Source organism: Salmo trutta, chromosome 3 (assembly GCF_901001165.1).
Source record: "Salmo trutta chromosome 3, fSalTru1.1, whole genome shotgun sequence".
NCBI lineage: Eukaryota > Metazoa > Chordata > Actinopteri > Salmoniformes > Salmonidae > Salmo > Salmo trutta.
Window position 1 is genome coordinate 1430348 of NC_042959.1, and position 22008 is coordinate 1452355.

The 22008-nt window shown below is 44.8% G+C and overlaps 1 protein-coding gene across 2 annotated transcripts in view; it reads left to right on the top strand.

The window, feature by feature from the left end:
• Positions 1–6777: 6777 nt before the first annotated feature.
• The window catches only part of ergic1 (endoplasmic reticulum-golgi intermediate compartment 1), a 53225-nt gene continuing 37994 nt past the window's right edge, over positions 6778–22008 (top strand). Inside the window, exons 1-2 of one of the 2 annotated variants that reach the window (XM_029720180.1) lie at positions 6778–7088; positions 14811–14872. In XM_029720180.1, the coding sequence (XP_029576040.1) occupies positions 7069–7088; positions 14811–14872 (82 nt within the window). In that variant the 5' untranslated portion in view covers positions 6778–7068. The remainder of the gene's footprint in view (positions 7089–14810; positions 14873–22008) is intronic. The other variant, XM_029720170.1, reaches the window with a different exon arrangement.

Sequence of the window (22008 nt, forward strand, 5' to 3'; positions counted from 1 at the left end):
TTGCTGTTTGGGGTTTTCAGCTGGGTTTCTGTACAGCACTTTGAGATATCAGCTGATGTAAGAAGGGCTATATAAATACATTTGATTTGATTTGATCCCCCCTCGATCTGGACTGTCTCTATGACCATGTTCACCTGTACAGGGAGACAGTCCCCATCCTTGCCAAGACTCTCAAGGACGTCTCTTTAAACCGCAGCCCGACCTCTCCACCCAGGAACAGCGGAGCAATCTCCCCCCCACCGAGATCACCGAGACAACACCCCGGACCAGCACCCTGGACCCCCCCAGCCACGACCACAGCACCACCAACCTCAATGCCCACCACAGCACAGACAACACCCCGGACCAGCACCCTGGACCCCACCAGCCACGACCACAGCACCACCAACCTCAATGCCCACCACAGCCAGCGCAGCACAGACCACCCCAGACCAGCTTCAGAGCCACCCAGACGAGGCTTCCCACCCCCCTGCCCCCCCACCGCAGACCCACACCTGGAGGAGCCACAGCCCAGCAGGCAGAGCTACACACAGGCTGTGAGAGGAGCAACTGGCACAGCACCCACCAACCAAATGAGTGACATCAAACACATGCTGAGTCTACTATGGTCACATGTGATAGGTCATTAAACACATGCTGAGTCTACTATGGTCACATGTGATAGGCCGAGGGTCACGGTGTCACGTCCTGACCAGTAATAGGGGTTATTTGTTATTGTAGTTTGGTCAGGACATGGCAGGGGGTGTTTGTTTCATGTGGTTCGGGGTGGTTGTGTGTTTAGTAGGGTGTTTGATTTATTATTCTGGGTTTTGGGCAAAGTTCTATGTTTATGTATTTCTATGTTTAGTCTAGTCATTTGTATTTCTATGTTTAGGTAATTGGGGGTTGGACTCTCAATTGGAGGCAGGTGTTTTCTAGTTGCCTCTGATTGAGGGTCCTATAAATAGGTATGTGTTTGTTTTAGTATTTGTGGGAGATTGTGCTGTGTATAGCTCTGTGCATAGCTCTGTGCCTTACCGGCCTGTTATTAGTTGTTGTGTTTTTTTTGTGTACGTGTTGTTTTTGTTCACCTTCTTGTCCAGTTAATAAAAGATGAGTGCACATTTCCCCGCTGCGTCTTGGTCCACTTTACCCTACGACAACCGTGACACATGGTATGATGAGCACAAGAACTCCACCATCCTCACACTACATCCACCCAAGTGGAATGAAACAAATGTTATCTTAAATTATTAACAAATTACATTTGCATAATATGAGTTTACATTAATTGAAAAATCCTATTTGAATAGTTCTTGTTGGATTGTGAGTGTTTATCTCATTTTGAAGGTAAAGAAGAAAAAACAGTTATGAAATCGTTTTACGTTGCATGTTGGAATTTACAAGGATTGAAGTCCTCTGCTTTTGGGCTAAAGAGCAGAAACCCAGACTTCCTGAAAGAAATGGCTGATGTTGATATTGTAGTACTACAGCAAACATGGTGCAGAGGTGATGTTTCCACTGGCTGTCCACTAGGTTATAGGGAGATCATCCTACCATCCACTAAATTAAAAGGAATCACACAGGGCAGAGACTCAGGACAGGGCAGAGACTCAGGGCATGGCAGAGACTCAGGACAGGGCAGAGACTCAGGACAGGGCAGAGACTCAGAACAGGCCAGAGACTCAGGACAGGCCAGAGACTCAGGACAGGGCAGAGACTCAGGACAGGGCAGAGACTCAGGACAGGGCAGAGACTCAGGACAGGAAAAAGACTCAGGGCAGGGCAGAGACTCAGGACAGGGCAGAGACTCAGGACAGGGCAGAAACTCAGGACAGGACAGGGCAAAGACTCAGGACAGGGCAGAGACTCAGGACAGGAAAAAGACTCAGGACAGGGCAGAGACTCAGAACAGGGCAGAGACTCAGGACAGGACAGAGACTCAGAACAGGGCAGAGACTCAGGACAGGGCAGAGACTCAGGACAGGGCAGAGACTCAGGACAGGGCAGAGACTCAGGACAGGGCAGAGACTCAGGGGGAATGCTAATATGGTATAAATCTGAACTAATTCATTCAATCGAATTGATCAAAACAGGAGAATTCTTTATCTGGTTAAAAATCAACAAGGCTTTATCTTAACAGATAAAAACGTCTTCCTCTGTGCCACATACATTCCCCCCTCAGAGTCACCCTGCTTCAATGAAGAGAGTTTCTCCATTCTAGAGGGGGAGATGAGTCACTTTCAGGCCCAAGGCAACGTACTGGTCTGTGGAGACCTGAATGGTAGAACAGCAGAAGAACTAGATACTATTAACAGTCCTGGGGATAAACACCTACCAGGAAACAACAACCTTTCCCTCCACACATACCCCCACAGAAACAACTAGGACAAAAAGAAAAAACAAAAATGGAGCACAGTTCCTACAGCTCTGTTGAACACTGGGTCTGTTCAATGGTAGGCTGAGAGGGGACTCTTTTGGTAGGTATCCCTTGGCAACAGCACTGTAGACTACTTCATCATCGACCTCAACGCAGAGTCTCTCAGAGCGTTCACAGTCAGCCCACTGACACCTCTCTCTCAGACCACAGTAAAATCACACAGCGGAACCCAACCATGAAGCATCACGACCCAATCAATGACATGCCAGTAAACAGGCCTATAGACGGAGTGAAAAACATCCAGACTGGCCTGGCTCCTCCCCCCTCCACTTAGTACTTTAGTCTAACAGAAAACCCATCCTCACAGCAGCAGATCCATAAGGTCTACCATGAGAGGTGACTGGATAGTTTCCTTATTAAGGAGAAGCACCTTCAGTCAATCTGCTATCTCTGTGAGAGCTTCCCATGTCTGGAATACACTGCCATCAGACACACACAACTGTACCACCTATCACACCTTCACAAAAAACATGAAGACATGGCTAAAGACCAATCAGATTAGTGAACATACAGACCAATCAGATTAGTGAACATGAAGACATGGATGAAGACCAATCAGATTAGTGAACATGAAGACCAATCAGATTAGTGAACATGAAGACCAATCAGATTAGTGAACATGAAGACCAATCAGATTAGTGAACATGAAGACCAATCAGACTAGTGAACATGAAGACATGGATGAAGACCAATCAGATTAGTGAACATGAAGACATGGATGAAGACCAATCAGATTAGTGAACATGAAGACATGGATAAAGACCAATCAGATTAGTGAACATGAAGACATGGATAAAGACCAATCAGATTAGTGAACATGAAGACATGGATAAAGACCAATCAAATTAGTGAAAAAGAGAGAGAAAGACAATAGTTTAACAGTTTTGAACAAATTAATTTCTTCCAAAATGAAGGAGAAGCAAGAGAGAAATAGAGAGAGATTTTGTCTTTTATTTTTATACTTTCAGTTTCACTTACTTAGCTAGCAAATGCAGCTAGCTAGTTTAGCCTAGTGAAACACCCTGCTCAAACAGAGGGATGCTATGTTAGCTAGCTGGTTATAACAGAGGGATGCTATGTTAGCTAGCTGGTTATAACAGAGGGATGCTATGTTAGCTAGCTGGCTATGACTATCCAACACAACACTGGAACTCTTCCAAGTCAAGGTAAGCTTTTGGTATTACTAAATGTAAATATTTTTACTTGCCATGTCAAAAAAGTATACTGAAATGAATTGAATGGATTTGAGAGATTTAATGTAAGTAATGTAACTTGTCATGTCAATAAAGTCTACAGAATTGAATTGAGAGACAGAAAGAGAGAGAGTAGTCCACAGGAGAGATTACACAACATACTGGAAATTATGAAAGCATGTATTGACAAAAATAAAACTCTGTAATTTTTGTTTTTGCTTCCCATCATTATCAGCTGTGTCCTCCTGTCCTCTCGTCCAGGGAGGGAAGTAAAACAGGGGACGACACTGAGGCATTTCCTGTGACTGTTCAGCACGCGTCCCAAATGGAACCCTATTCTCTCCATGGTGCACTACTTTTGACCAGAGACCTATGGGCCCTAGTGCACTCCATAGGGAATAGGGTGCCATTTGGGACACCATCTCTGTTTAGCTGATCAGTACTGTCGTCCCTGTTCATTTACTGTCACCATCGCCCCGGGCAACAGCGGAGTGAGTGGGCGGGAAAACACAGGGCTTCTCCTCACCACAGAATCACAACACCACCGCCGCATCCTAAATGGCACCCTATTCCCTATATATAGTGCACTAGAGCCCATAGGCCTCTGGTCAAAAGTAATGCACTGCATAGGGAATCATTAGTCATTTAGGACGCAAACGTATAACAGTAAGTGGTTGTGGTTAAAAGATTTCTCTTGCTCACGGTTTCTCACAGTCAGCTTTGAGGTGATCCCTGAAGTTTGTCTTTAGTTTTGTAGATGTGAAGAGGCTTTGCTGTTGAATTTAATTGACGGTTTTTAGATAATGAATGGGTCCATTTCTAATAGATGTAGACTTGAATGTCAACACACTCACCAGTTCCTCTGTGGGTTTCCAGCGCTAGATATGTATTTAGTAATAGAGTTATTATTATACACACATATCAATACAATATATTTCCTAGACTCATTCATGTGCAGCTTAGCCTACAGCATGTATATTTTAGTCCTTTGCTAGTTTTATTTCCCCACACAAAACAAGACTTTTCATATTGCCGGAAGAGGCTGTGAGTGAAGGGAAAACACAAGGCCTACCCCGCCAGGCTTCTCCTCACCACAGAACAACATCATAACAGTAACTTGTTGAAAGGTTTCCTTTTCTCACTGTGAGGTGATCCCAGAAGTTGTACTTTTGGTTTTGTGGGACATTACGTTTTTCATAATTCAACGGACTATTTTCCGATAATGAACAACAACACAACAATGTGATAACAGTAGCTGGTTGTGGTTGAAACATGTATCTTTCTCACAGTCCTTTCTGCAGTCTGAGCTGTGACGGTGGTCTGATGGACTCAGATATTCTTTTAGTTTTGTTTTGGGGATATGACACAAGAGGAGGGTTTCCTGTTGAATTCAATTGATTATATTTAGATAAGGAATGTGACAGTTTGTTTTGTTTAGACAGTTTGTCAGTCAACAAGGTCTTGAGCCCAATCATCAAATATAATAAGTGTGTAGAGTTAAATTGTGTGCTGGAGTTACTTCCATTGTTCTATAGTCTTGCTGTTTGTGGCAGTAACTCACAGCACCACAAACGAGATAGATACTGTAGGCCTCATTTAGTGTGAGAACTGTCTTCCTTCTTACATTTTGACAGGAAAATGGTCCAATTCACAATTCACTCACTTATCAAGAGAACATCCCTGGTCGTCCCTACTGCCTCTGATCTGGTGGACTCACTAAACACAAATGCTTTGTTTGTAAATTATTTGTGTTGGAGTGTGACCCTGGCTATCTGTCAATAAATAAATAAAAAATATGCAGTCTGGTTTGCTTAATATAAGGAATTTGAAATGGTTTATACTTTTACTTTTGATACCTAAGTATATTTTAGCAATTCCATTTACTTTTGATACTTAAATATATTTAAAACCAAATACTTTTAGACTTTTACTCAAGTAGTATTTTACTGGGTGACTTTCACTTTTACTTGAGTCATTTTCTATTAAGCTATCTTTACTTTTATTCAAGTATGACAATTGAGTACTTTTTCTCTGCTACCGGACAGGAAGCAGTACCGCACCAAGTCCAAAAGGCTCCTTAAGAGCTTCTTGCCCCAAACCATAAGACTACTGAATAATTAATCAAATGTCCGTCCGGACCTGTCCACCAGAAGTTGATGCTGTTGCTATGCAACCTTAGGGTGACCATACGTCCGCTTTTTCCCGGACAAACTAAAATATGGTCACCCTATGCAACCTAGACATTTTAAGATGTAGTGTGTGTTGATGAATTGAATCTGGAGTGCCACACTGCGATCTGGGCTTTCGTAAATACAGAGCGAGTTGTCCGATTATCTGTTCATAAATTCAGAGCTTTTCGCTGTAGTGCCTCAATGACAGTCAAGCACCTCAAGCTAACTGGATAACATTTGCTAGCTTCTTCCAGACACAAATGAGAGAACACCTCACTCTTGACTATTTTACTCTCCCTGGCAGAGCTGGTTAAGCTGTTTTCCATTTTATCCAGAGCTTTGGTGACTAACTGTGCTGCTGGCAACAATTTAATTACACTTGTTGCCGACTTTACTGACACCGGCCATATTCAACCGGTGTTGAGCGTTTGTAAATTCATCAGTTATTCTATGCTCTTATGTTCTCTGAAATCGGGATAGACGGAATTAACAATGTCCATTGAGAACGCACAACGACTATACCGTTTAGTTAAGAATGATGTAAATAATCAAGTCAATAAACTTTGGATAGTTAGTTAGACTTTAGTTAATATAGTACCTGGCAAGTTCGCTGTATTAGTAACCAACTACCTTTAGGTAACCAACAGTAACGTTAGCTAACAGACCAGTACATACTGCTGTAAGGATAGCGTAACTAACACAATTGTCAGCCAACATAAAGTGTAAGTAACTTTTTTTGAAAATGCATTACTTTATTACACTGCTTAACATTTGTCATAATTAGTTAAAACAATGAATTTGTATCCGCTCTCGTCGGGCTTCGGCTTCATATTTGTCCGCCATTTTGTTTCAAATTTGCAAACCGAGTGAAGCCACGTCAATTTCCGGAAGAAGTGCATTAGGCCCTAACGTCTCTGCGTGTTTACGTCATCTTTTTGGCAATTTTTAGTACGACATCCGGGAACTTTTGGCATACTAACTATAGCCATACTATAACCAATAAGCATAGTATATACTCAATTCACGTTACAAATAGTAGGGTTAGTGTGAGTATTCTAACACAGTTCTACCGTCTGATTTAATTTAAAAGAACGGAAGGAGAATCTTTCAACCAGGAAGTGAATTCAACCAATAGGATTTTTTTTTTTGCAAAGCGTCCTAAACATGACGTCATCCCGGTAAACGGTGAACAACCGGTTTGGATTGTAGAGAAATCTAGAAATCTGTGCTGATTTTCCATTTAACTGAATTGTTTTAATATACCCATCGAAAACGTGCAAACATCATGGTTTTCGATGTAAGGAGGTGAGTAATGGATTTTTGGTTCACAATTCGCAGGTTTAAATTACACTCGTAATAATGTATTTTCCTGTGTATGGAGAGAAGCCCCCTGCTCTCCTCTTGATCCAAGTTTGTTACCCAACAAGTTAACGGTATGATAGTTCCTACGTTGTTACAACAGGTGTTATATTGTATCTGCGGGCAGCTGTTCAAGTGCAATTTGTTTTATCGCGTCAGTATATTGTGAGAAAAGTATACCCGCTTTGCCCGAAGAGATGCCCATTCAGACGAACTATTTAGCATCTAGGCTAACAGGCTATCATCCTGAAAAACACTAATGAAGGCACCTAAACTTTTCATTGTGAAATAAAACTTAATATTCTATTACATTACACATACGTTAAATTATAGGCTATTGTTGTCGTACATTGTATTATTTAGGCAATATGTTATTTATTTGGTAAATATCCAAATACTTTTTTTCCCCCTTTTGTTGGTCCATTAATATCAGCCATTGTTTCTGTCATTACCTATGCTTTCACCTATATCATGATTCTACTTCAGGGCATGAAGGAGAGATGATGAGGACTCATCAGTAGGATGTAGATTACTGGTTCATTCTCTGTTGGACCTACAGCTCCAAGAGACTGCGGTCACACACCCTAATATACACGTTATACCAAGCAGGTCTCATAGACTAGACGTAACATAATAAAAGTCAATCCGGGACACAAATTAGTATGATACACTACATGACCAAAAGTATGTGGACACCTGCTCGTTGAGCATCTCATTCCAAAATGATGGGCATTAATATGGAGTTGGTCACCCCCTTTGTTGCTATAACAGCCTCCACTCTTCAGGGAAGGCATTAATATGGAGTTGGTCCCCCCCTTTGCTGCTATAACAGCCTCCACTCTTCAGGGAAGGCATTAATATGGAGTTGGTCCCCCCCTTTGCTGCTATAACAGCCTCCACTCTTCTGGGAAGCCATTAATATGGAGTTGGTCCCCCCTTTGCTGCTATAACAGCCTCCACTCTTCTGGGAAGGCTTTCCACTAGATGTTGGAACATTGCTGCAGGGACTTGCTTCCGTTCAGCCACGAGCATTAGTGAGGTCAGGTACTGATGTTGGGCGATTAGGCCTGGTTCACAGTCGGCATTCCAATTTATCCCGAAGGTGTTTGAAGGGGTTTAGCCCAGGCCAGTCAAGTTCTTCCACACCGATCTCAACAAACCATTTCTGTATGGACCTCGCACGGGGGCATTGCCTTGCTGAAACAGGAAATGGCCTTCCCCACAAAGTTGGAAGCACAGAATCATCTAGAATGTCATTGTGTGCTGCAGTGTTAAGATTTCCCTTCACTGGAACTAAGGGGCCTGAACCATGAAAAACAGCCCCAGACCATTATTCCTCCTCCACCAAACTTTACAGTTGGCACTATACATTCTGGCAGGTAGCGTTCTCCTGACATCCGCCAAACCCAGATTCGTCCGTCGGACTGTCAGATGGTGAAGTGTGATGAATCACTCCAGAGAACGCGTTTCCACTGCTCCAGAGTCCAATGGCGGCGAGCTTTACACCACTCTAGCCGACGCTTGGCATTTCGCATGGTGATTTTAGGCTTGTGTGCGGCTGCTCGGCCATGGAAACCCATTTCATGAAGCTCCCGATGAACAGTTCTTGTGCTGACGTTGCTTCCAGAGGCAGTTTGGAACTGGTAGTGAGTGTTGTAACCGAGGACAAACTATTTTTACGTGCTTCAGCATTCGATGGTTCCGTTCTGTGAGCTTGTGTGGCCTACGACTTCGCGGCTGAGCCGTTGTTGCTCCTAGACGTTTCCACTTCACATTAACAGCACTTACAGTTGACCGGCACAGCTCTATCAGGGCAGAAATTTGACCAACTGACTTGTTGGAAAGGTGGCATCCTATGACGGTGTCACGTTGAAAGTCACTGAGCTCTTCAGTAAGGCCATTCTACTGACATTGTTTGTCAATGGAGATCGCGTGGCTGTGTGTTCGATTTTTATGATTATAGCCAAATCCACTCATTTGAAGTGGTGTCCAAATACTTTTGTGTATGTTACGTTTGGTATGGTTACATAAGACCGATAGTTACTTAAGGCAAAAACGAAAGTAGGGTGGTTGATCGGGGTGGAAGGGCAATATAACGTTAACGTCTAGCAATCCATAGGTTGCAAGTTCGAATCTCCTCGAGGACAACTTTAGCATTTTACCAACTTTAACTACTTACTACTTTTTTTAGCTACTTTGCAACTAGTTAGCATGTTAGCTAACCCTAACCCCTAGCCTAGCTAACGTTAGCCACCTAGATAGAATTCGTAAAATATCATACATTTTGCAAATTCATAACCTGTAGTACTTTTTTTCCCCCCAATTCGTAACATATCATACGAAATAGATGTACATCCACAAATGAATACATACCATAAGAAACATTACATACTAAAAGTAGTGGTTCAGATTTACGTACAGCATAATCTGAAATGTTCTGAGACCAGGCTGGGTATACTGTTCCAAATCACACAGCCATTGTTTGCATACTGCTTGTCATCAGGGTTGGGACTTGCCTGGCTCGCTGAGCTGTAAGAACGGCTTCAAGTTGTGTAATGTTGAATCAAGATAATCATTCTACCCCACACAAGACCCTGGATGTGTACTTTAGAACCTGATGTGGTTGCGCCAAGGCAGTCATACCTCAAAACACTGACCCTCCTGTGAGACACCTCATTATGGATATGTCGCTGATACTGGTTTCGTCCAAAATGACACTCTCTATTCCCTACATAGTGCACTACTTTTTGACCAGGGCCCTGTAGGGCAGTGGTTCCCAGCTCCAGTCCTCCAGTACTACCAGCAGAACAGTTTATTGTAGCCCTCGACAAACACACCTGATTCAACTTGTTAACTAATCATTTTAGGCCTTCGATGAGTTGACTCAGGTGTGTTTATCCAGGGCTACAATTCAAAAAAGTGTGTTGTTGGGCGTACTGGAGGACTGGAGCTGGGAACCACTGCTGTAGGAAATAGGGGAGCCATTTTAGACAACACCCTAACACAGAGGAAGATCAGAGTTTTACTATGAATTGACAATACTCTAAAGTCAAAAGACCTTTTTTGGAATGTGAACATTTAACAAACTCATTTAGAAGTGTGGACCCCACTCTATATCTGGCTAGCTAGCTGCCCCAGAGAACTCAACGTGTCAAGAGCATGTTTCCTGGTCCTGTAGTAGTCCTAGCCCTAGAGCACTGTTTCCTGGGTCCTGTAGTAGTCCTAGCCCTAGAACACTCTTTCCTGGTCCTGTAGTAGTCCTAGCCCTAGAGCACTGTTTCCTGGGTCCTGTAGTAGTCCTAGCCCTAGAACACTGTTTCCTGGTCCTGTAGTAGTCCTAGCCCTAGAGCACTGTTTCCTGGTCCTGTAGTAGCCCTAGAGCACTGTTTCCTGATCCTGTAGTAGTCTAGAGCACTGTTTCCTGGGTCCTGTAGTAGTCCTAGCCCTAGAGCACTGTTTCCTGGGTCCTGTAGTAGCCTAGAGCACTGTTTCCTGGGCCCTGTAGTAGCCTAGAGCACTGTTTCCTGGGTCTGTAGTAGTCTAGAGCACTGTTTCCTGGGTCCTGTAGTAGTCCTAGCCCTAGAGCACTGTTTCCTGGTCCTGTAGTAGCCTAGAGCACTGTTTCCTGGTCCTGTAGTAGTCTAGAGCACTGTTTCCTGGGTCTGTAGTAGCCTAGAGCACTGTTTCCTGGTCCTGTAGTAGCCTAGAGCACTGTTTCCTGGTCCTGTAGTAGTCCTAGCCCTAGAGCACTGTTTCCTGGGTCCTGTAGTAGTCCTAGCCCTAGAGCACTGTTTCCTGGGTCCTGTAGTAGCCTAGAGCACTGTTTCCTGGGCCCTGTAGTAGTCTAGAGCACTGTTTCCTGGGTCTGTAGTAGCCTAGAGCACTGTTTCCTGGGTCTGTAGTAGCCTAGATCACTGTTTCCTGGGTCCTGTAGTAGCCTAGAGCACTGTTTCCTGGGTCCTGTAGTAGCCTAGAGCACTGTTTCCTGGGTCCTGTAGTAGCCTAGAGCACTGTTTCCTGGGTCCTGTAGTAGCCTAGAGCACTGTTTCCTGGGTCCTGTAGTAGCCTAGAGCACTGTTTCCTGGGTCCTGTAGTAGCCTAGAGCACTGTTTCCTGGGTCCTGTAGTAGCCTAGAGCACTGTTTCCTGGGTCCTGTAGTAGCCTAGAGCACTGTTTCCTGGGTCCTGTAGTAGCCTAGATCACTCTTTCCTGGTCCTGTAGTAGTCTAGATCACTCTTTCCTGGGTCCTGTAGTAGCCTAGAGCACTCTTTCCTGGGTCCTGTAGTAGCCTAGAGCACTCTTTCCTGGGTCCTGTAGTAGCCTAGAGCACTGTTTCCTGGGTCCTGTAGTAGCCTAGAGCACTGTTTCCTGGGTCCTGTAGTAGCCTAGAGCACTGTTTCCTGGGTCCTGTAGTAGCCTAGAGCACTGTTTCCTGGGTCCTGTAGTAGCCTAGAGCACTGTTTCCTGGGTCCTGTAGTAGCCTAGAGCACTGTTTCCTGGGTCCTGTAGTAGCCTAGAGCACTGTTTCCTGGGTCCTGTAGTAGCCTAGAGCACTGTTTCCTGGTCCTGGGTCCTGTAGTGGTCTAGAGCACTGTTTCCTGGTCCTGTTGTAGCCGAGAGCACTGTTTCCTGGTCCTGTAGTAGCCTAGATCACTGTTTCCTGGTCCTGTTGTAGCCTAGAGCACTGTTTCCTGGTCCTATAGTAGCCTAGAGCGCTGTTTCCTGGTCCTGGGTCCTGTAGTAGCCTAGAGCACTGTTTCCTGGACCTGTAGTAGCCTAGAGCACTGTTTCCTGGGTCCTGTAGTAGTCTAGAGCACTGTTTCCTGGGCCCTGTAGTAGCCTAGAGCACTGTTTCCTGGTCCTGTAGTAGTCCTAACCCTAGAACACTGTTTCCTGGTTCTGTAGTAGTCTAGAGCACTGTTTCCTGGTCCTGTAGTAGCCTAGAGCACTGTTTCCTGGTCCTGTAGTAGTCTAGAGCACTGTTTCCTGGTCCTGTAGTAGCCTAGAGCACTGTTTCCTGGACCTGTAGTAGCCTAGAGCACTGTTTCCTGGTCCTGTAGTAGCCTAGAGCACTGTTTCCTGGACCTGTAGTAGCCTAGAGCACTGTTTCCTGATCCTGTAGTAGTCTAGAGCACTGTTTCCTGATCCTGTAGTAGTCTAGAGCACTGTTTCCTGGTCCTGTAGTAGTCTAGAGCACTGTTTCCTGGGTCTGTAGTAGTCTAGAGCACTGTTTCCTGGGTCCTGTAGTAGTCCTAGCCCTAGAGCACTGTTTCCTGATCCTGTAGTAGTCTAGAGCACTGTTTCCTGGTCCTGTAGTAGCCTAGAGCACTGTTTTCTGGGTCTGTAGTAGTCTAGAGCACTGTTTCCTGGGTCCTGTAGTAGTCCTAGCCCTAGAGCACTGTTTCCTGGTCCTGTAGTAGTCTAGAGCACTGTTTCCTGGGTCCTGTAGTAGTCTTGAGCACTGTTTCCTGGGTCCTGTAGTAGTCTAGAGCACTGTTTCCTGGGTCCTGTAGTAGTCTAGAGCACTGTTTCCTGGTCCTGTAGTAGTCCTAGCGCACTGTTTCCTGGTCCTGTAGTAGCCTAGAGCACTGTTTCCTGGTCCTGTTGTAGCCTAGAGCACTGTTTCCTGGTCCTGTTGTAGCCTAGAGCACTGTTTCGTGGTCCTGTAGTAGTCCTAACCCTAGAGCACTGTTTCCTGGTCCTGTACTAGCCTAGAGCACTGTTTCCTGGTCCTGTAGTAGCCTAGAGCACTGTTTCCTGGACCTGTAGAAGCCTAGAGCACTGTTTCCTGGGTCCTGTAGTAGTCTAGAGCACTGTTTCCTGGTCCTGTAGTAACCTAGAGCACTGTTTCCTGGTCCTGTTGTAGCCTAGAGCACTGTTTCCTGGGTCCTGTAGTATTCTAGAACACACCGTCCTGATGTCCACTAATACAGATGTATCAAACAGAACACACACACACACTGCCCTGATGTGTCATTGACTTTAGTTTTAGTAGCAAATGATCAACTATCAGGTCTTCCTGTACAACGAGGCCAATGCTGACCCAACTAAACACATCTTCCTGTACAATGAGGCCAATGCTGAATGGTGTGTGTGTGTGTGTGTGTGTTCAGAAGTTTGCTGTGTCTTGTGTACTTTTCCATGTGGCTGTCTGTGTTTTGGGGGTTAATAGGTCATTGCTGGGGTCAGATTTCAGGAATGTGTGAGGCTGCCTGGGCCTGTTTGTCATGGCTGTGTTTCAGAGCTAACATTCCACTGCTCTTCAGTAATGCTGCAAAGCATTCTGGGAACAAATTGTGCTCAGATTCCCCCCCCCCCTCTTCTCTCCTGTCTCTCTGGCTCTCTGTCGCTCTCTCTTTCAAATAACTTTGTCAAAAAACTCAAGCGTAGGTTGGTCACGTTTTGTCTAATATTGGTACACAGAAACTAGATGCCATGAGTCAATAAGAATGGCACTGATTGGCCTATAGGTGGCGCTGTTATAAACAGTCTCACTTAAATCCTCATATCCACATTTTGAACCAGAAGTGGTGTCTAAATAACCAATCCATAACCAATCCATAACCAATCCATAGCCAACCCATGTCTTAATTTAGTTTGAGAAAAACAAACTAAGGGATTGCTCAAAACATGGCTGAGTTATTGACAAATCAAAAATCAGATTTTTACGGAGTCCATTTTAAACCACTGTAACCAATCCACTTCAATCCAAATCCACTTGTCATCTCTATCATGGACATCCCTTAGATGAACCACACTGCATGTGATATTGATATCTCTAAAAACAAGCGAGATATTATCAACTTTCTTTTCCATATGTAACGCTAAAGCTTAAAATCATCTGTACTCTTCTCCTTATGAACCGTAACTCCGATTCATCCAGATTTAGTATTTAGAGGTTTTAATGGTTTTGAGAAAGGAAAAAAATAATAATAATACTGGGAAAATGGGACCCCAGAAGTCCTACCGTTTGTGCAGTCATATATATTCAGTACCAGTCAAAAGTTTGGACACACCTACTCATTCCAGGGTTTTTCTTTATTTTCACTGTTTTCTCCATTGTAGAATAATAGTGAAGACATCAAAACTATAAAATAACACATATGGAATCATGTAGTAACCAAAAAAGTGTTAAACAAATTTAAATATATTTGAGATTCTTCAAAGTAGCCACCCTTTGCCTTGATGACAGCTTTTCACGCTCTTGGCATTCTCTCAACCAGCTTCACGAGGTAGACACCTGAAATGTATTTAAATTAACAGGTGTGCCTTTTTAAAAGTTCATTTGTAAAAAAAAATGTTGTTCTTATTGCGTTTGAGCCAATCAGTCGTGTTGTGACAAGGTACGGGTGGTATACAGAAGATGGACCTATTTGGTATTATTTATATATAAACTAAATAAGTAATGCTTTTAAGAATGATTCCCTGCTGCATTCCAAGATAAACAACTGACAGCACTAGACTAAACTTCACTCGCGTCGTCCTTGTGGTATTGAGAGAGAATCATGGTAATGCTTTCACTGATTGCACCTAAAGGAAGATGGGTCCTACGTGATAGAGTACTTGCTTTGTTATCCAACTGATCTTGTCCTTTCTGTCATCTTGTGAACCCCGTTCATTGCTGTTTTTGTTTTTCTAACCGCTCGCTCTTTCTTTCTCTTCCATTAGGTTGGATATCTACAGGAAAGTACCCAAAGACCTGACCCAGCCCACGTACACAGGAGCTGTGGGTGAGTAGACCTCCACACACACACCTCATGGTTCAGCTGGTCTACTCACTTGTCAGAGTGCAGGTACAGTGAGGGGAAAAAAAGTATTCGATCCCCTGCTGATTTTGTACGTTTGCCCACTGACAAAGAAATTATCAGTCTATAATTTCAATGGTAGGTTTATTTGAACAGTGAGAGACAGAAAAACCACAAAAAAAATCCAGAAAAACACATGTCAAAAATGTTATAAATTGATTTGCATTTTAATGAGGGAAATAAGTATTTGACCCCCTCTCAATCAGAAAGATTTCTAGCTCCCAGATGTCTTTAAATACAGGTAACGAGCTGAGATTAGGAGCAAACTCGTAAAGGGAGTGCTCCTAATCTCAGTTTGTTACCTGTATAAAAGACACCTGTCCACAGAAGCAATCAATCAGATTCCAAACTCTCCACCATGGCCAAGACCAAAGAGCTCTCCAAGGATGTCAGGGACAAGATTGTAGACCTACACAAGGCTGGAATGGGCTACAAGACCATCGCCAAGAAGGTGACAACATTTGGTGCGATTATTCGCAAATGGAAGAAACACAAAAGAACTGTCAATCTCCCTCGGCCTGGGGCTCCATGCAAGATCTCACCTCGTGGAGTTGCAATGATCATGAGAACGGTGAGGAATCAGCCCAGAACTACACGGGAGGATCTTGTCAATGATCTCAAGGCAGCTGGGACCATAGTCACCAAGAAAACAATTGGTAACACACTACACCGTGAAGGACTGAAATCCTGCAGCGCCCGTAAGGTCCCCCTGCTCAAGAAAGCACATATACATGCCCGTCTGAAGTTTGCCAATGAACATCTGAATGATTCAGAGGACAACTGGTGAAAGTGTTGTGGTCAGATGAGACCAAAATGGAGCTCTTTGGCATCAACTCAAATCGCTGTGTTTGGAGGAGGAGGAATGCTGCCTATGACCCTAAGAACACCATCTCCACCGTCAAACATGGAGGTGGAAACATTATGCTTTGGGGGTGTTTTTCTGCTAAGGGGACAGGACAACTTCACCGCATCAAAGGGACGATGGACGGGGCCATGTACCGTCAAATCTTGGGTGAGAACTTCCTTCCCTCAGCCAGGGCTTTGAAAATGGGTCGTGGATGGGTATTCCAGCATGACAATGACCCAAAACACACGGCCAAGGCAACAAAGGAGTGGCTCAAGAAGAAGCACATTAAGGTCCTGGAGTGGCCTAGCCAGTCTCCAGACCTTAATCCCATAGAAAATCTGTGGAGGGAGCTGAAGGTTCGAGTTGCCAAACGTCAGCCTCGAAACCTTAATGACTTGGAGAAGATCTGCAAAGAGGAGTGGGACAAAATCCCTCCTGAGATGTGTGCAAACCTGGTGGCCAACTACAAGAAACCTCTGACCTCTGTGATTGCCAACAAGGGTTTTGCCACCAAGTACTAAGTCATGTTTTGCAGAGGGGTCAAATACTTATTTCCCTCATTAAAATGCAAATCATTTTATAACATTTTTGACATGTTTTTTCTGGATATTTTTGTTGTTATTCTGTCTCTCACTGTTCAAATAAACCTACCATCAAAATTATAGACTGATCATTTATTTGTCAGTGGGCAAATGTACAAAATCAGCAGGGGATCAAATACTTTTTTCCCCTCACTGTATGTACCTGTCATCTCATGGTTCAGCTGGTCTACTCACCTGTCAGAGTGCAGATATATACCTGTCACCTCATGGTTTAGCTGGTCTACTCACCTGTCAGAGTGCAGGTATGTACCTGTCATCTCATGGTTCAGCTGGTCTACTCACCTGTCAGAGTGCAGGTATGTACCTGTCATAGTAAAGCTACTGTCATACTCCAGGTACTTCTCCATTAGGTAGGTGCAGTGGCGCCCTGCACCCATTGTTTTAGGGGGGTGGGGATGAAGGGGAGAATTTAGCATTTTTTCAAACACCAGAAACAGCTTTTGCAATCTAGCATGATAATCATTATGCCTAATTCTAAATATATCTATTTTTCTGCATAGGTTATCTAGGTACACTTCCTGCCAGTCACTGGCAGCTAAAATCAAATCAAACGCTGTGGGGCCCTCAACAATAGAGCCTATCATGAGCGGTCTAAGGCACTGCATTTCAGTGGTCTCCCTGGTGGCTCAGCGGTCTAAGGCACTGCCTCTCAGTGGCCTCCCTGGTGGCGCAGCGGTCTAAGGCACTGCCTCTCAGTGGGCTCCCTGGTGGCGCAGCGGTCGAAGGCACTGCCTCTCAGTGGGCTCCCTGGTGGTGCAGCGGTCTAAGGCACTGCCTCTCAGTGCTAGAGGCATCACTACAGACACAAACTGGATTGGAAACAGGGTATCACCACCAGCTGTGATTGGGAGTCCCATAGGGCGGCTAACAATTGGCCTAGCGTCGTCCGGGTTTGAAAATAAGAATTTGTTCCTAATTGACTTGCCTAGTTAAATAAAGGTTAAATAAAAAAAATTGCCACATCCAAAATCCCCCCCACCTTGCAAGCAAAACATTTTAGCTGCCCCCCTCGTGACAGCGACGAAAGAAATGTTTAGTTTCCTGCAATTCTACACATTTTGCCATGGGGCAGAGATTTTTTTTTCTAATTCTATTGCAAATTTTCTGCAATTCTACACAATTTTGAAATAAGGTGGAGGTTTTTAATATAACTGAAGATCAATGGGCCCTGTGGGTAATTCCACCATGTTTACTTCACTGACAATACTGAACACTAGATGTATCTAGCGTCCTGCCCAGTCATCTCTACGGAGAATGGGGGGGGGGAAATAATAATATTTTTTCTTAAATAATTTTAATAAAACGTTGGGCTTAAAATATACATTTTTGTTATTGAACATCTGAAAAAAAAATTACATTTACATTTTAGTCATTTAGCAGACTCTCTTATCCAGAGCGACTTACAGTAGTAAATGCATACATTTCATATATATTTTTTTTTTCCCCGTACTGGTCCCCCGTGGGAATTGAACCCACAACCCTGGCGTTGCAAACACCATGCTCTACCAACTGAGCCACAGGGAAGACCACGAGGTTATTACAGACACGTCTGAGGGGGCACGTGCCACTGAACTTCCTTTTTAAACACACACATGCATGACACCACTGGTTAGGTGGATACCTGTCATGACTCAGGTGAAACGTAACCGTGAGTAACAGAATGGTAATGATTACCTGTGTGCCCCGCCTCCTCGGCCCTCAGGCGTTCCATACCTGTCAGTCAGTCCTCTGGTATCCGGTGGAATCTTTTCTTTTTGTTTTGTTTCTTTTGTTCTGTCATGTTGTTTTCCTGTTCGTCACCAGGCTGTCACTGTTTTCAGGCACCTGACAGTGATTAAAACACTGGGATTACTAGGAGGTCAGCTATGTGGTTGTTTTGTTTGTTTCCTAATCGTTACCGGAATTGATTCATCATTGGCCCATCCTTGATGCCATCAAGGGAGAATGGAAACACTTTGACAATCAAATTTATTTATAAAGCCCCTCTTACATCAGACTATTTCACAAAGTGCTGTACAGAAACCCAGCCTAAAACCCCAAACAGCAAGCAATGCAGGTGTAGAAGCACGGTGGCTAGGAAAAACTCCCTAGAAAGGCCAAAACCTAGGAAGAAACCTAGAGAGGAACCAGGCTATGAGGGGTGGCCAGTCCTCTTCTGGCTGTGCCAGGTGGAGATTATAACAGCACATGGCCAAGATGTCAAATGTTCATAGATGACCATCAGGGTCAAATAATAATAATCATAGTAGTTGTCGAGGGTGCAACAAGTCAGCACCTCAAGAGTAAATGTCAGTTGGCTTTTTATAGCCGATCATTGAGAGTATCTCTACCGCTCCTGCTGTCTCTAGAGAGTTGAAAACAGCAGGTCTGGGACAGGTAGCACGTCCGGTGAACAGGTCAGGGTTCCATAGCCGCAGGCAGAACAGTTGAAACTGGAGCAGCAGCACGGCCAGGTGGACTGGGGACAGCAAGGAGTGACACAAGATAAGACAGGAGAATTACACCAGATATAACAGACTGACCCTAGCCCCCGGCTCAAAGACTATTGCAGCATAGATACTGGAGGCTGAGACGAGGGGTCGAAGGACACTGTGGCCACTTTCGACAACACAGGCAGGATATAACCCCACCCACTTTGCCAAAGCACAGCCCCCACACCACTAGAGGGATATCTTCAACCACCAACTTACCATCCTGAGACCAGGCTGAGTATAGACTCCACACCACTAGAGGGCTATCAACAGACCAGGCTGAGTATAGACCCCACACCACTAGAGGGATATCAACAGACCAGGCTGAGTATAGACCCCACACCACTAGAGGGATATCAACAGACCAGGCTGAGTATAGACCCCACACCACTAGAGGGATATCAACAGACCAGGCTGAGTATAGACCCCACACCACTAGAGGGATATCAACAGACCAGGCTGAGTATAGACCCCACACCACTAGATGGATATCAACAGACCAGGCTGAGTATAGACCCCACACCACTAGAGGGATATCAACAGACCAGGCTGAGTATAGACCCCACACCACTAGAGGGATATCAACAGACCAGGCTGAGTATAGACCCCACACCACTAGAGGGATATCAACAGACCAGGCTGAGTATAGACCCCACACCACTAGAGGGATATCAACAGACCAGGCTGAGTATAGACCCCACACCACTAGAGGGATATCAACAGACCAGGCTGAGTATAGACCCCACACCACTAGAGGGATATCAACAGACCAGGCTGAGTATAGACCCCACACCACTAGAGGGATATCAACAGACTAGGCTGAGTGAGTTTCTCTCCATGTCTAGTCTTGCCCAACTCCATTTTGACCCCTGACCCCTACAGAATGTACTCAGAGGGGCACCCCTAGTCTCTTTGTGAAGACTAAAAGCTATTTAATTAGTGTAAAGAAATATGCCACAGATTCCATGTATTATACCAGATGGTAGGATACCATATTGATACCATAGTATTTCTAGTACTTACAGTAAGTAGCCACTTCTTTCATATCTACAAGGAATGGCTATGCTGTGTTGTTGTTTTCCTCTGGAAGACCACAGTGAACTCCCTATAGCCCCTCCCTCCTCCCTATAGCCCCTCCCTCCTCCCTGTAGCCCCTCCCTCCTCCCTGTAGCCCCTCCCTCCTCCCTGTAGCCCCTCCCTCCTCCCTGTAGCCCCTCCTCTCCCCCCCTATAGCCCCTCCTCTCCCCCCTCTACATTTATTTAGTTACACCTACTGTCGTTGTGTCAACATTGTTCCATTATTAAAGTGGTCAGTGGTTCCAAGTCGTGGAATATTGGGCAGCAGGGTTACGTAACCGGGTGGAGGCCGGCTAGTGATGGCTGTTTATCAGTCTGATGGTCTGGAGATAGAAGCTGTTTATCAGTCTGATGGTCTGGAGATAGAAGCTGTTTATCAGTCTGATGGCCTGGAGATAGAAGCTGTTTAACAGTCTGATGGTCTGGAGATAGAAGCTGTTTATCAGTCTGATGGTCTGGAGATAGAAGCTGTTTATCAGTCTGATGGCCTGGAGATAGAAGCTGTTTATCAGTCTGATGGTCTGGAGATAGAAGCTGTTTATCAGTCTGATGGCCTGGAGATAGAAGCTGTTTATCAGTCTGATGGCCTGGAGATAGAAGCTGTTTATCAGTCTGATGGCCTGGAGATAGAAGCTGTTTATCAGTCTGATGGCCTGGAGATAGAAGCTGTTTATCAGTCTGATGGTCTGGAGATAGAAGCTGTTTATCAGTCTGATGGTCTGGAGATAGAAGCTGTTTATCAGTCTGATGGCCTGGAGATAGAAGCTGTTTATCAGTCTGATGGTCTGGAGATAGAAGCTGTTTATCAGTCTGATGGTCTGGAGATAGAAGCTGTTTACCAGTCTGATGGCCTTGAGATAGAAGCTGTTTAACAGTCTGATGGTCTGGAGATAGAAGCTGTTTATCAGTCTGATGGCCTGGAGATAGAAGCTGTTTTTCAGTCTCTCGGGTTCCAGCTTTGATGCACCTGTACTGACCTCACCTTCTGGATGATAGCGGGGTGAACAGGCAGTGGCTCGGGTGGTTGTTGTCCTTGATGATCTTTTTGGCCTTCCTGTGACATCGGGTGGTGTAGGTGTCCTGGAGGGCAGGTAGTTTGCCCTCGGTGATGCGTCGGGCCGACAGCACCAAAGGACCAGTCCAATAACATTCAGCCGTGGGATGATTTTCCCTTCAGCGGATGGTTGGCCAGAACTAGTGTTGTCACGATGGGGACTGTTTACCGTATTACTGCCACACCAGCGGTCAAATTCCACGTGACCGTTGAGCCGTTGAGTCGCGGCGATCTCCTCTCGTGGACATGCGTTATCCAACCCGCTAACATTTACAAGTTGAGTCGTTTAGCAGACGCTCATATCCAGAGTAATTAGGGACTAAGTGCCGTGCTCAAGGGCACGTTGGCAGATTATTCACTTAGTCGGCTCGGGCATTCAAACTAGCGACCTTTCGGGTTACTGGCCCAACGCTCTTAACCGCAGGTTATCTGCCGCTCCATGGCCTGGTACTCAGCGCTCTATTATCCCTCCTACCTCTCAGACATTGCAAATGCAATCAAAACTCTTATCAAATGTATTTATATAGCCCTTCTTACATCAGCTGATATCTCAAAGTGCTGTACAGAAACCCAGACTAAAACCCCCAAACAGCAAGTAATGCAGATGTATCGTTTAAAAAAAAAAAAAAAGTCATGTGATGATCAATTTGAATAAAGAAATTCAACAACAGGTTGAAACTGATTGGGAAACGTGGTCACAGCGATTTCTAAGGTGATTGATTCATTCAAAACACTCATTACCATATTAGAGCTGATGCATAGGTTTATTGGTAATGGACTCCTGCCAAGGCTAGAAACTACTGGTCATTGGAGGGATATTCTCTAGTAGATTATGGAAGCTTTAGAAGGTTCTAGAAGTTTTAGGCTGATGGACTGCAGCCCATAATGGGGGGGTCTCAGCCCCAAATCCTTTATTTGGTTTAATAGCAGTGTGTACCGCTCAGTAAACAAATCTAACTGTGTATATCCCCCTCTCCTCCCCTCTCCTCCCCTCTCCCCTCTCCTCCCCT